The sequence below is a fragment of the Eptesicus fuscus genome, chromosome 2 (assembly GCF_027574615.1).
Source record: "Eptesicus fuscus isolate TK198812 chromosome 2, DD_ASM_mEF_20220401, whole genome shotgun sequence".
NCBI lineage: Eukaryota > Metazoa > Chordata > Mammalia > Chiroptera > Vespertilionidae > Eptesicus > Eptesicus fuscus.
This window is the reverse complement of record NC_072474.1, coordinates 24,740,211-24,756,660: the sequence shown is the minus strand read 5'-3', so window position 1 is coordinate 24,756,660 and position 16,450 is coordinate 24,740,211. Positions and strand designations below refer to the sequence as shown.

The 16,450-nt window shown below is 37.6% G+C and overlaps 1 protein-coding gene across 1 annotated transcript in view; it reads right to left on the bottom strand.

Annotated features, from left to right (window-relative positions):
* Positions 1-16,450, bottom strand: part of CUBN (cubilin) — a 311,048-nt gene that overhangs the window by 266,871 nt on the left and 27,727 nt on the right. Inside the window, exons 13-17 of the mRNA XM_008148828.3 lie at positions 15,974-16,086; positions 12,793-13,027; positions 9,964-10,145; positions 7,662-7,824; positions 5,822-6,009 (exon numbers count right to left, since the gene is read on the bottom strand). Of these exons, the coding sequence (XP_008147050.2) occupies positions 5,822-6,009; positions 7,662-7,824; positions 9,964-10,145; positions 12,793-13,027; positions 15,974-16,086 (881 nt within the window). The remainder of the gene's footprint in view (positions 1-5,821; positions 6,010-7,661; positions 7,825-9,963; positions 10,146-12,792; positions 13,028-15,973; positions 16,087-16,450) is intronic.

The following is a 16,450-nucleotide window of genomic DNA, read 5'->3' as shown; positions in this document are numbered from 1 at the left end:
AAAACCTCCTCACTTAAAAGCTTGAACAACTTACTAAGTCTAAGCTTAGCTCAAGGAGTTGTTGAAGCAAGTAGATAAAACAATAGTGTGAGTTCCATAGCAAAATGCCTACTAATAAAATATGTAGACTATTGTTATACTTGACACTCGAGCTTCCTCACCAAAATCAGAAATTCTTCCATGGATATACATGCTACTCGTTATATAGAATTCTTTTGGCTGACCTAGCCATCTAAATATTAGCTCATCCTCTCCATGAGTATTATCAAGGCGTCAATACATGCCAGCGCCTGTTGCTGGGGACAGCACTACGAGAGAGACACTGTTCACAAGGAACTTACCGACAAGCAAGCCCATTTTTTTAAAAAAAAGCATGAACGCCATGTCTGAAAAGTGAAGGGTACTATATTAATACTTCACAATGGTTCTCAGTCGGTCCCACAGTTAGAATCTTGGACATCTGTGAAGGCATTTTTTCGTTTTTGTTTTCATTATTAACGCTATGGTGGTGAGGCACTATTGGCATGTAATGGCTGGGGACCAAAGATACTAACTATCCTGAAATGTGAGAGACAGTCACACACAACAAGAATTCTCCTATGCCCTGTGACATTCATGTGACAGTTCGCTGCTAAGTGTAAAACTGAGCTCTATCTGACATACTAAACACAACATATTTTTGCCCAGTTAAAATCACACTGAATTTTCCAGGATGACAAGTGGAGTGTAAATCGAAAGAAGTTCTTTCTTTCTTTCTCCTGGAAATCTGCCAAGAGTTAGTCACCATTTCAGAAAATTGGTCACTAACCTCCCCAGCCACGCCAGCATTCACAGTGACCCAGGGAGCTAGCAACTTAACTGCTTTCACGTGGCCTTCAAGTGCATCTTGGCCAGGCTTTTTTTAAGTTTATTTCTCCTAAATATTATACTATGAGTCAAAATGTTTCATATAAATGTGTATATTGAAGTTCTATCATCCATGGGCTTCATTTCAGAATAGTGAAAAGGTCTTAAAGTGTAGAGAATGCTGGACTTAACCAAACACTGAACTCATGCAGGGGATTAGGGAATACTCAGCGGAAATAACTTTCAGACTGAGATTTAAGGGATTACCCAGGCTGAGGCGAGCAGGAAGGAGAGGGAAGATTTTGAAAGTATGATACTCAAAGCTGGAGGGGATATGGTAACAGAGTTACTCTGATCTGTAACTGTGAAAGTATAAACTTCTGGAAAATAACTTGACAGTATGTATCAGGAGTCTTCAAAATAGTCCGAGTTCGGGACCCTGTAACTTCACTCTAACACACTATCATAAGGAAATCATTCGAGATACAGGCAAAGACACACAAGGATCCACATCAAAGTATACTCTATGATAACAAAAATTGAAAATATTCCAAACGTCTCATAAAAGGAGGGTGATTATGTAAATTATGGCTCAGCCATATGACAGTCTTACAGAGACATTAAAAATTCACACACCTCTCCACTGATTCACATCAAACCAGTTCCTTTCTATGAGGTATAAATACACTTTTTTTTTGGCATACTGTCATTAAGTTATGCTAAATACCTCCCTAATCGAATAGCAATTCTCTGAAAGAAGAAAAATTTCTGTATCCTCTTTAGCACCTAAACACAGAACTTTGTAAGCAGGTATTTAACAAATGCTTGTTGATTCATTCATTTTAAGACAAGGCAAGACAGTTCATTACTAAGTGTAACATTGAACTCTATCTGACATACTAAATACAAAATGTTTTTGCCCAGTTATAATACACACACTGAACTGGAAATCTGTTAGAGATGCAGACATAGGGCAGTTCTTAGAAACCAGAAAGCATGAACACAGAGTAAGATATCTTCCTGCTTTCTAATTCTCCAGGGTTCCATTTGCTTCTGCTAAGATTGTAGTCTCTCTTCTCTATTTTGCCCATTAGAAGATGACAAGAAGGAAGAAAAACAGCCAAATAGCATCAGAGCCAGCTGAAGTGGGCCTTTCCCCTGGGCCCCACTAATGAAATTCAAGGGCATTAGGAAGGAGAAAGGCAGCTGCAGTCCAAATGTTTGCAGAGGAACTTATCGTGCTCCAGGGCCCTAAACCTAGAGGCACAATTGATTTTAGCTGTGTTTCTCTCTGTGTGAAAATGACACCTCATTAATTCTGAAAGCCTGTATTCTCCCTGGATTCCAGACATAGCAATATCTTAACCACAACCTCTTTGAAAATGACATTCAAAAAAAATCCATTAAACGTTCTAAAGTGACCCCAAATGCTTTTGTAGCACTTCTTGCATTCAGTATTCTAGGACGTATGAGTTTGCAACTCCCCATGCCCCCCAAAGCCCTCTCTCCTTTGTGCTTGTGCATTGGAATAGACTGTATTATTCCCCTGCACTCACTGCCATGTGACTTGCAATGCTTCCCCAGGGAGAATAAAGACGTATCCTTCCCACTGGCTGTGGGCTTGGCCATAGGGCTAGCAGAATGTGAGCAGAAGTGGTGTACGATTTCTGAGTAGAAGCTTTGGGAGTTATTCCATGATTCAACAGTCTCTTCCTTGCCCGTTCACAAGACCAAGAGCCTGGGTCCCATGGGCTGCTGGGACAGGGAACAGATCAGAAGACCTGCTATTGACCCCACACCAACATGTTAACATGAGCAAAGAATAAATGAACATTGTTCTAAGCGACAGGAATTTTTTGTTTGTTACTGTTTTTTATTTGTTTTACTGTTATTGACTATTTGTTATTATAGCACCATCTGGAGAAAAATGACTCCTGTTTGAACATGGTTTGTATTAACGAAGAGTTTTTCTTAAGAAGTCAGGTGAAGCCGTGCCATAGTCACTTGCAGTGTCACACCAAATCCAGTCTTTATACCGCATCACATATACAAAGAAATGACAAGGACTAATTCAGTGTCCTAGTGCTCTGAGGACCAGACCCAGATTTCTCACTGATTGCCTTATTCATCCAGCAAACACTGATTGTTGCAGGTCCAGAGACCCAATAACAACATGTGACCCACAATTTTTAGCCTATGGTTTGAGCTAAAATTAACCGGGCCAAAAAACACAGTTTCTCTGAAATGTTAAAAGTGAAATCCAGCATCCCGCCAGTAGTAAGCTTTAACATCTGCAGTGGATCAGGTCCCACAGCCATCTTAATGCATGTGTTCATTTGTTTTTATCTGCTTTATATCCATATTTGTTTTTATATAACAATTTAAAAAATCTAATTTAGTATTAAATTTTAATTCAAAACAAGACAAATATGCTGGTATTGGGCTTGACCCAACCAAGAGCTGAAAATAGAATCCTACCACACAGAAGTGTTTAACATGTGGCTTCTGGCAGAGTGAGCTTCAGGTTGAAATGCCCCTTATCTATAGATATAAAAGGCTAATATGCAAAGTGTCCCCTCGGGAGTTCGACCAGGAGACCAGGAGTTTAATTGCTCGCTATGACATGTGCTGACCACTGTGGGGGGCAACCACCGGCGGTGGCTGGGTGCTGAGGGAGTGAGGGAAGGAGGAGGCCGGGAGGCAGGGAGGCGGGGAACCTGATAGGCCCTGATCGCCGGTCAGGCCTAAGGACCCTAACTGTGCATGAATTTCATGCACCGGGCCTCTAGTATAAAATAAAGATGATCCTGGCGACCAGCTGTGGGTTAGTCTGGGTGCACAGGAAAGGGGATGCGATCCCACTTGAAATGAGGGAATAGATGGTGAGGGATAAGAGATGAGAGAAGCTACACAGGGACCAAACATTATTTTCTTAGGTTATTATCTTTTGTTATTCATTATTATGTTTCATGATTTCATAGTTAAAATTTTAAAGCTTTTTGTGCCTCATGAAACAGTACCCCTTTTAATATATGTCAATAAACTTATTTTTTATATGTTGTTTTAAAAATCTGCTTTTCTATAATCAGGAATACTTGTCTAGTTTTACATAGAAGTGTGTTCTTACATGATTGCAAACTCACTATGTCACCTTCTCCCCCCTGTCATTGTCATCGTCATCATCATCATCATCTGTTAACATTTAGTAGCAAATCACTGGTGTGCAAGGCATTGAACCAAGCACATTCTGATTGTTTTCCTTTTCCTTTAACAAAGCTCAGTTCTTCATCTCCAGCTACAAAGCTGTACTAGATCTAGCTGCTAAAATCCTACGTTTCCTTTCTCTACATGTCAAGGAGGAAAGAGAGCAGAGGTTATGCAGGTTTTCCCTAGAACACTGAATTATTCTAACATGCACGAGCAGACAAAATTGTCAATGCCTCTCTGAGTTTACACAAAATGATTGTGCTCAACAAAAAGTGTTTTGGTTCATTTGCTCAGCACTGTAATTTGTGGCTTGACCAATAATTAAGCAAAAGAAATACCAGACCAGGAAAACAAAAACTGCCTTTTTGTTTCAGATATTCTTCTTACAATTATTACACACACTTAACCAGAATTAAGTTTTTCTGAAGGAGAGTAAGCAAAACTAATGAAGAAAAAAATCTAAACTTTATAACAAGAGTTTTCAATGCTTTAACTTAACTGCCTGCCACTGACTAGCTGGCTCACCTGGCAAATCCTTTTATTTCTCTGGGTTGAGTCCCCTCACATAGAACATTGTCCTGGGGAATCTCTGAAGCCTGTGTCCCATTAGTGAATCCTATCATTCCTACTTATTTGCAGTCCCCTTAGTTACTAGAGCTCAATTTAATAGCTTGTAATTTAGCATTTTTATGAGTTTCTAGTTTCAGCTTTCATTTTTGTCCTTTGCTATTCCATCACCAATTTCCTGTTTCCACCATCCATAGATCTATTTTTGAAAAATTCTTCCAAATGCTCTAAAGCAGCTGTTCTCAGACTCTAGCCTGCATCAGAATTACCTAGAGGGTCTGTTAAAAGGCAGATGGCTGGCCTACCCCTGGAGGTTCTGACTCAGGCCACCTGAAATAGGGTATCAAATTGCTTTTCACCAGGGTGATCTGGATGCTCCTGACCCAACTGTTAGGGGCAGAAATAGAATATTAGAAATTAACTATAATTATAAAAAATACTAGAGGCCCGATGCACAAAATTTGTGCAAGGGTAGGCCTTTGCAGCCCCAGCTGCCTTGCAGCCCCGGCCGCCTCAGCTGCAGCCCTGCCCCTGCCTACTGGTCGTTCCGGAAGGTCGGTCCACTGTCTGGTCTAATTAGCATATTAGCTCCTTATTATATAGGATTAATCATGCTCTATAAACATGATTGTTCTTTTCTGATTAGAGAAAGCATGCTTTAACCTCGCTGAGAGTTGTATGCATTGGGACATGGGAACTAGCATCGGAAAGCAGTCTGTCCTCCTTCAGCGAACTGGCTATCATTATGGAAAGATTTACAACCTCATGGCACCTAGTCCTGGAAGCTCCTGCTCTTTACAACCCCCAGCCTCTATTACCTGTAATCTGGTCCTGGGGTGCCCGCTCTCTGTGACTCCCCCGGCACCCAGCCCGCATGATTATCCCATGCCCACTTTCCCATACCTGTAATTCCTACTTCCCCACATAATCATGTCCTTCTACCCAATATAAGCTGTTGGTTCATGGTGGGGTGCAGAGCAGATTTTTGTGGATGACCTGCTGCTCTCCCATACTGCTGGCATTATTGGAATAAACCTCATATATGATTCAACCGTGTCCCTGCTTAATTGGCTGAAGTAGTGACAGGCAGCCCGGACCCCTTGATTGTCCGGTTACACAACAACCATTTGAAGACAATAGCTCTACGGAACAGAAAAACATTGAAACAAACATCATCTAAGGCCATAGTAGTAAAAATTACCTCAATGTAACTGGGAGAACAGCCACTCTGGCCTTCCAGCTCCACGTGGGTGAAGTTGACCTGTATTTGTTCTCCCAGGGGCTGCTGTATGATATAGATGCAGTGTTTGTTCTGAGTGAAAGGTCCATTCAACTCAAGGGTGAGAAGACCCTCTGGGCTTGTGTAGTTTCCTCCACAAGGTGGATCCGCTAAAGAAAAGGGAGAAGAAGGAAAAGGTCATGTGGATGGCCATTCCTCTGGCTCCCAGGAATTAGATACAATTTTCAAAAACTTACACATACACATGCAGTCACATACCAACTTTATTCACCTTGACCAGGTTTATCTATAATAATAAAAGCATAATATGCTAATTAGACCAGACATCCTTCTGGAGGACCTTCCGGATGAAGCCAGGGCTGCGAGGAAAGCCCGGGTCCCGGGTGCCAGAGGGTAGCCAGTGCCAGCAGCCAGGGGAAGGAAGGCCTACTCTTGCACAGATTTCGTGCATCGGGGCCTCTAGTATATTTATATACCTCATCTGATTGTGAGATTTCCAATTGACGTGTGTTTGTGGGACAACCATGTAGTGCCTAAGGAAATAGAGGTAGAGATGTGTGATCTAAATTCCAATCTAACATCTTCTTCTACAAATTGCTTTTTAAATACATTTATAATCTCCTCCATTCCAAAAAGATCTGAGGCAGTGTATAAAATACATGTAACAACATAAATATGTAACTAGAAAAAATGAATCAGATTAAAGGAATAATAAATACAGAATAGCAAGATGTAGTCAGGGAAGGTTGATAGGCATAGAAATGATGGACCACAGAAATTACAGAAGGGTAGCTGCACATTCTGCCTGAAGCAAAGTAAATGGAGAAAGGGGAGCAGTAAAAAGATGGTCATTGTTAGTTTCCTGATATTGAGACCTAAACAATGTTTTTCCTGTGAATTCTCATCAAGGCACAATGATGTATGTTAAGAACGAAATCCTTGCCCAGCCAGTGTGGTTCTGTGGTTGATCATTGACGCATGAACTAGGAGGTCATGGTTTGATTCTCGGTCAGGGCACATGCCCGGGTTGTGAGCTCATCATTGATGTTTCTATCCCTCTGTCCCTTTCCCTTTCTCTCTCTGAAATCAATAATAATTTAAAAAGAACAAAATCCTCTATAGCCCTAAAATAAAAATCATAGAGCATTTCATCGTTTTTTTGTTGGCTTGCTGCTTTGTGTTAAGGCAGTGGTTGGCAAACTCATTAGTCAACAGAGCCAAATATCAACAGTACAACGATTGAAATTTCTTTTGAAAGCCAAATTTTTTAAACTTAAACTATATAGGTAGGTACATTGTTATTAACTTAATTAGGGTACTCCTATGCTGGCCTTGGCTAAAAACTCAAGGGGCCAAAGAGCCGCATGTGGCTCACGAGCCGCAGTTTGCTGACCAGGGTGTTAAGGTATCAATGCAAATTAAAGGCATACTAGCTATAAACCTGACATAATTCAAGATAGACTGCATTTCATGAACAACATCTCACAACAAATCTGAATAATAGCCAGGGAACTCAAGTGTAAATTATTTAATTTTAGGTGCCTGACACATAGTTACCATGATATGGACCCCATAATTTAGGAACAGAGGGGTATTGTAGCATTAATAATAGAACATTGGGAAGATAAAGAAAATTCTGGAACTATGACAGAAATGTTTATAAACACATATTATTAGTCTAAGAAAGTAAGTCATCTGCAGTATCACACTAAAAACAACAACAACAACAACAACAAAAACAGCTATAAGCATAACATGTCCTTCACACTCATATTAAGCTCCCAATTATCAGGTTACTTACAAGGTGATGTTACATAGGTGATATAGAAGCCTTGGTCATTAACCTGGTCGTCTGAATGAAAGTGAACTCTGGCAAAGGGACCTGTCGTCTGGAGTGGAGGGACAGACAGAGTGGTGCAGAATTTCCCAAGAACAGGATCCTGACTCAAAGGGCCATCTCGGATCTAAAACCACAACAAAACTGATCATTAAGCTCTAATGGTCATATTCTAACAAACCAAATCATTTTGGACATTAATTTCATATAATCCATCATTTAAAAGTAATGGCTCTGGGAGGTGTTTTTATTTATTTTTTGTTTGTTTTAATCTTTTGCATTTTATTTTATTTTTAATTTACATTTATTGTTGAAAGTATTACAGATTTCCCCTTTTTTTTCCCCATTGACTCCACCACTGCCCTCCCCCTAGGCCTTCTCCACATTATTTTCTGTGTCCATGGGTTATGCATATATGCATACACATTCTTTGGTTACTCTCTCCCTGCTACCCCTGTCTTCCCTCAGAGATTTGTCAGTCTGTTCCATGCTTCTATATCTCTGGATCTATTTTGTTCATTAGATTCCACATATGAGTGAGATCGTGTGATACTTGTCTTTCTCTGACTGGCTTATTTTCCTTAGCTTAACACTCTCCATTCACATACATAGCTAACACAAGCTTGGGGATCAGTAAAGGGTCGTCTCCTTCTCCCATTATCCCTGATGCCTTATCTTCTGTCTCAATTTCAATTCAGAGGCTGGACTTACACTTTGAATTTTTCTCTTGATGTTACTAATCTCAATGTTTTCTTTCCTAGGTTTTCTCCCTAGCTATTTGTTTGGAAATTATGAGCCCCTGGTAATCTAGAAAAAGGAAATAAATATACACATAGAAAATAGGAGAAAGAATACCAGCAGTGTCAGTTAACTTACAGCTTGGTCTAGGTATCTGGGAGAATCAGAAGGCGAAAGGAAGTAAAGTCAGATTAGACACAATGGAAAGATGGATTAATGAAATTAGAAAGTGCAACTTTAATAGTGATTACTAGTAAGTAGCATAACAATGACTATGTGGGCTTAGAAATCAAATCATTTTAATTGTTGGTTTTTAACCTATTAAATATCATGTATTCCAATTGCAAATTCTATACTACATAGAACACCAAGGTATCAAAGAAGAATTCTCATCTAGGCACAATGTAATTTTGTCCATTCCAATTACTTTTACTATTATCAGCAAAGTTATAGGGCAGCATGACTTTATTCCTATATTTAATTCATTCCTTAAATATTATTGCTTGTTGAGAAATGAGAGACATTTAAATATTGTCAGTGATTGATACTTTCTATCTGAATTAATATGTAGAAGTGGAAAAATGCTTCTAATATTAATTTGATGAAATTTATTGAAAACTAATTTCAAGAAAGTTCGCTTTAATGTCAATATTCAAAAGATTGTCTTGATGAAATTTTCCAGGGAGAGTTAGGTAGATCTTCCAGTCATTCCCAAGGTTTCAAATCCATTACAACAGCTAAATTACTAATGACTTTAACTTTTGGAGATCCCTGTTTGACATCCACACCCTTCAGTCCTTTATGAATAATTCCATAGTGTTACATTCTCCTCTAATGGACTTGGAAAAGCATATTATATTTTATCATTACTGCAAGAGGTACTGAGACTTATGGTGATAAGACAGGAACAACATAAGAACAGAATCTTCTCAATGATATTTCAGTCTACAGTAGAGAGCACATATTTTTATGTAGCTATATGCATATTGCATTGGAGTATAATAGCCTTTTCTTTTTCCATATATTAATCTTTTACTAATGGTAAACAGGAGGGACACAGGCTGACTCTGTTCCTCCCAGTGACTATATTATCCCAGCAAGCCTCATCCTCTATCATTTCATTTCAACACAATGGCTATTAAGTTTTTTCATGGAACACTATGGTCAATTTGTGAAATACCTTAACAGTTTACCACAAACAACTGAAGATAGGAATCTGTATTGGAGAAGATAGCCATTACTTAGTGATTATTTCATTAATTCTGCCATCCCCATGGGCACTGGGCTTCTAGGAAATGACAGGAGCAAGCAAGGCAGTCTCTTTCCCAGATTCAACTGGGACTCAGAAGAAGTAACCATCTGGCACAATTAATAATAAGGACTTAGCAAGACTTCGACATTGGCTGCCTACTGAACAACACATCCAACAGCTGCTAATAAATCGTGGTCATCCATGGGCATCACCAAACTATGGTTTCTTGTGTCCTAATTATACCATAAGAACTTCTGTCTAAATACAATTGTTTACCTCAAGATAATCTTTGCTGCAATCATCATGGTGCTCCAGACTTAAGGTCCCAAAAGCAAATGTTATCAGAAGGCCAGGACTGGTTATAACCCTCCAGACACAATCTCTTCCTGGGGGATAGTTTCCAGGATACCCCGGAGACTTAATAGAACCGTAAGTACCCGTCAGTATACCTCCACATTCTAAAATAAGGAGAAAAAATAACTTTACATTTGTGTACAAGTTATAATTCATGTAGAATTACCATAGTCCTTGCTGTGGGAAGCCAAGCTTCATTTAAATAACTATGTGTAGTTTCAGACACCCCCTTAAATTAAACAAGACTTTCGGTTTTCCAGTTTGATAAAGTTATAAACCTAGAAGTACCAATTTATAAATAAACAAATCACCCATGTATTGAGCTTTACACTTATCAACCATCATATGGTGCTATATGGTTTAAAACACAGTGCTACACTGTCTGAGGGACAAATAATAGGCTGATAAGTTCACTTCAACTCTTCAACTTTTGGAAATTCTGTCAGTTCCTATGTCTTTCTACAAACCAGATCATTTTATACGTTAGAATAGTTAAGCACTACATAATTTTTATATGAGGTTTCCTAGCATTATGATATAGTTTATCTAAATATTAATTTTATAAGTGAAGAAAATCAAATGTCACCCTAGCTGGTTTGGCTCAGTGGATAGAGTGTCGGCCTGTGGACTGAAGGGTCCCGAGTTCAATTCTGGTCAAGGCCACATGCTCGGATTGCGGGCTTGACCCCGTAGGGGGCATGCAGGAGGCAGCCAATCAATGATTCTCTCTCATCATTGATGTTTCTATCTCTCTCTCCCTCTCCCTTCCTCTTTGAAATCAATAAAAATATATTTTTTTAAAAAAGAGAGAAATTCAAATATCTATAGTGGTTGAGCCACTTGCCCAGGGATGGAGTGAGTGAAGGACTGGGCCAGGCTTTCTGACACCCACTTCACTATCTGCACTAAACCCCATTAGCCCCATAAAGTTGTTTATCAATGACAGGAGGAATCTTTTCTTTATTCATACACACATTTATTTAACAGAAAACCTATGGTGGCTTATGAGAAGTGCTACTGCGAAATAAAAAAATAAAAACACTAAATAAAAATCTCTACTGCCATAAATAAAAATTAGAAAATAACAAATGAAGATGACATTTCAGATATGCAAGATATGAGATTTACATAGTTATGCAGGTTATTCAGACAAAAAAGTTGCTTTGGAGACAAAAAGAGAAACAAATTAAGTTACATGATTCTCATTGTTTCTAATGAGAAAACATCACAGTTGCTCAGAGGAAGAGACTTTTTCAAAACTTAGTACTTAAAACATTATCATATGGGTAAAAAAATTAAAACATCATAAGCAGAGTGAAATGTTAATGGCAAACTGGGAAAATGCAATATATAATATAAAAAAATAATATTCCTAATATCTGAAGAGCTTCTATAAAAATTGTGATGTAGAGTTCACTGAAAAAATTCAAATACCCTTTAAAATTATATATGAAAAGATATTCAACCTCATTCATAATAAGGCAAATACAAATATACTAACAACAAATGGAAAATGAAATCTTAGAAAAATAATGTCATTTAACATAATAAAATATCAAATAGCTAGGAAGAAATAACAAAAGATGTGAAATAAGTAAACACTGGAATCATAAACCACTACTAAGACAAATTAAAAGAAAACTAAACAAATATATAGTCCAAGTTCATGAACTGATAGGATCTGAATTTTTAAAAAGTCATTACTTTCCCAAATGATTATAGATTCAATGCAATGCCAACAAAATCCCAACAGACTGTTGAGGAAAATTGATGCTAACATTTACATGGAAATGTAAAGAACCTAGCATATTTTAAAAGAACAAAGTTAGAGGATTTACACAACCAGACTTCAAGCTTCAGTAACTCAGCCAATGTAGCACATGGGTAGACAAATAGACCAATAGAAAAACTGAGAAATTCCAGAAATAGTTCCACAGATTTACTGATAAATAAATTGGAGTTTTGATATAATGTTTTTTCTACTTTTTTGTATGTTTAAAGAATCTCAGTAAATTTTTTAAATACACCACTAAAACAAAAATACAACAAAAACAAATTATCAAATAGTCATTAAGACAAGGAATACTCAGTGAAGGAGAGGTCAGTGTCCTCACTAACATCTTTGCAATAATTTACTAGTTGAGCTTATAAAAATTCTGTTCAGTAATTTCAGAAGGGACTCATTAAGACTAATGTTTTTTAAACTCTTCCATTTCATCAATATTTTATTATCTCTGAAAACAAAATCAAATACAAATTCATGTAGATTTATTTGATATAAAAGTAATTATAAAAATCTTTATATATATATATAAAAGCCTAAGTGACCATTCAAACAGTAGCTATGACACACACTGACGACCAGGGGGCAGACACTCAATGCACAGGCATGGAAACATGGAATAGATTGATGAATCTCAGAGGGAAGGGGGAGGGGAGAGAGCAGGAAGAGATTAATCAAAGGTCTTATATGCATGCTAGAGGCCCAGTGCATGGATTTGTGCACCGGTGGGGTCCTTGGGCCTGGCCTGCGGGGATTGAGCCAAAACCGATTCTCCAACATCCCCCTCGGATTGCCAGAGGGCACAGGCCTAGCCGAGGGACCCCACCGGTGCACGAATTCATGCACCAGACCTCTAGTATTATATAACACTGGCTCTCCAAATATTTAATGTATCAAAAAGATTAATATTGATTAAAAAATTAACAACCTCAAGATTTTGCTTTATTGTGCTCCATATTTACACTTACCTGGTTGCTGTGTTTCCCATCTTATTGTAAAGCCTCTCTCATTTCTTAAATGTTCAGAATAGAAATGAAAGTAGAGAGCATTGTCACTGCTGAGGAGTTCATGTGGGGTGCTGGAGCCACAGAACCTTCCAAGCTGAAATGCTGCAGAGGAATCTCCATCGTGAATCTGAAGAAACTCATGTGGACAGTTGCTCACTGATTCTAACTGGAAAAAGGTGAAAGTGATACGCAGCACCTAAAAATATAAAGGTCACAAGATATTATTCTTCATTTCCATGTTAATTCTAGAGTGTGTCTCCCACTAATTAGGAAGCATTTACAGAGAGTCACTTTTGAGAGATATATCTAAAATTTCACAATTACCTACAAATACATATGAAAAATCTATTTGTTAAATGACTTGTGATACTTCAACTAATATCAACATATATCAAAAATCTTTTTTTTTTTTTGGTATGAGGTAAAAATTCCATCTTTTTTCCCCCACATACATAAACAACTATGCCAAAATCTTAATATTAATTACATAATTTCACAACTTTATTAAGGTATAATTGATACACAAAGAACTGCACATATTTAATGTAAAATTTCATGAGTTTGGACATAAGCAAACACCTGTGATATCATTACAACAATCAATGTGATAGACATATCCAACACCTTCCAAAACTTTCTTCTCTCTCTCTCTCTCTCTCTCAAATTTTTTATGGTAAGTACATAATCTATTCTCTTAACCAATTTTGAAGTGCAAAATACTGTATTGTTAACAATAGGCACTATGCTGTACAGCATATCTCTAAAATGTATTTATCTAGCATAACTGAAACTTTATATTCCTTGAGTTGTCATTCATGAATTAATGAAATATATTTACCTAGATTTCATTAAACTGTTAGGTCCATTAAACAAATGCTTCCAAATCAGTAAAATACATTAGACATTTGAAAAATCTATCTTAAATTAAATTTAACTAATATTTCCACTCACAAGAATTTATATCCTGATCACCCGAATAGCCTGTAGCTCACTCACAGATGTTCTTAGGAATCTCTGAAACTTTCAACCAGATACGGATGCCCTGCCCACACTGAAAACCTCAGGTATAGACCGAGTAGGTATGGTATCGGCATGTATAAAGTCGGCAAGTCTTCATGGTTGCACATCACAAAAGATGAGTAATAAGAGTAGAGAATGGGCAAAGGGAATATGAAGAGTTCTAAGCATACAAGTAGGAGAGAATAAACACTAAGTGTCTCCAAGTTAAGATGTTGGAATATACAGAAAAACATAGTAATATAGTTCATCATATATAAAATATTTTCTATTGACAACCTCACTTAAAACAGTCAAACAACCAAAAGAAGGCTGTTGAGTTTAATTTCTATTATAATCTAAAACCACAACAGTATTCAACTAGTGAAAAAGTAAATCAATATATTTTTGAAAGTCTATACTAGGATATTTTTAAGATCTGTTACCTAACATTACATAAGGTTTTCCCTTGAAGCAATTTCAATAAAAATAAAATAAATGTCCATGATTTGTACATAATTTTCTACTCCTTTATGTAAATTGTGTTGGAGATAAAAAGATATAAAATCACAATAATCAAGAAAGCAGCATAAATTTTCTTACAGATTGAATATAAAAATATCAAAATTTTTCACAAAATAATTTTTTGAAAAAAATATGTTTTCAAAGTCAGGAAATAGAATTCATGAAAACTAAATGGAAAGAAGGAAATTCATATCAAATACTCACTGGGAAATTGATGTTGAAGTTTATTCTATTGTGGGTTAGCAGGTCCTCTTTCGGGGGGAGTGGGGGATGTTTTCTGACCTTATACAATGACCTCTATAATATTGCTGGAAAGTTAATGGAATTTTAAGGGAAACCTTCTCTATTCAGAAGTATAACTTTATTTCAATGAGCCTATGAGTTGATTGAAGAATAAGTATTTGGAAAAGTTGAATAATAAATACTGGAGAAAAAAGTACTAAACACCTCAGGCTCAGATTGTTCTTGCAGCGGTTCAGGTTCAGAGTCATCGATGTTGAATGGCCTGGGTTCAAGTGACTATGTGCCATTTAAATCCACATGCCCCTGGACGAATTTCTCAACTGTTCTAGGCTCCATTTCATTATGTGTAAAATGAGGATATATATGTAATTCGTTTGGGTTATGAGAGTTAATGATATAATCTGTGGAACAATTAGCATCGAACCCTGGCACATGCAGTGGCCCAGAGAAAACACTAATAAGGAAATCATCTTTTTAAACAATATATGTATTTTTATTTATTTCAGAGAGGAAGGGAGAGGGAGAGAGAGATAGAAACATCCATGATGAGAGAGAATCATTGATCAGCTGCCTCATGCATGTCCCTTACTGGGGATCAAGTCTGCAACCCAGGCATGTGCCCTGACCAGGAATGGAACTGTGACTCCTGGCTCATAGGTCAATGCTCAACCACTGGGCCATATTGGTCAGGCAAGAAAATCATCTTAATGGAAGTTCCCATTTTTGTATAATAATCAACATTATTGAGTGATGATCTTCAAACATGACTGTCTCAGTAAGAACATGCCTTTACAAATCACTGACTTGCTGCCGGCCAAACCATGTAGAGCATAATCCATAGTGGGCAAACATGGACTTTGGAAACAGACAAACTTGACTGAAATCTGACTAGTCCAATTACCAGCTAAGGAGTGTTTTAAAAATATTAGTTAGCTTCTCTTAGTTTCCATTATCTCATATATAAAATGTAGATATTATTCCTTATTTCGAAGAGTTACTGTAAGGTTAGAGAAAGTCACTTAAATTGCCTAGCCCTGTGGTCGGCAAACTGCGGCTCACGAGCCACATGCAGCTCTTTGGCCCCTTGAGTATGGCTCTTCCACAAAACACCACGGCCTGGGTGAGTCTATTTTGAAGAAGTGGCATTAGAAGAAGTTTAAGTTTAAAAAATTTGGCTCTCAAAAGAAATTTCAATCGTTGTACTGTTGATATTTGGCTCTGTTCACTAATGAGTTTGCCGACCACTGGCCTAGCCCAAAACCCAACATTTAGTAAATCCTCAATATATGATTGATAAATTATCACTATATGTATTTTATGTAATGTATATGCCTATATATAAATGAAATCTACATTAGACAGGAGACACTACAGTTACCTTTCTCTCTTCGGTTCGGACAACCCAGAAGCAGTTAACGTCATGAACATAGCCAACATCAGGGCTCTTATAGCTGAAGCTCCCGTTCACCCCTGAGAGGGACCCTCCACAGACTGCAAAGGAAAAGAAGGTGAACTGTGCTTTCCAGAGACTCTGTGGAGGAAGAGGCTAGGCAACTCTAACCTGCTGATGAAACATTTAGAAAAGTCTGAGTAATTAACATTAGAGACAAAAGTCCTACCATTCTTCGCCCCGTCCCCTTTTCCTTGGGCATCCACCTAAATCCCACTTCTTATTCAAAGTCTAGTTCACATCTCCTCATCTCCACCAAGAATTTCCCTGTCCTTTGTATGCTCACTGCCTCCCATTCTACCTTTGTGACCTTTGACTTGGCCCCACACAATTTAGTTCTTATCTTTAGTTCTTGTTTATTCTCTGCCATTTTGTATTAGTTTTGTCTCCTCAACTAGAAGATAA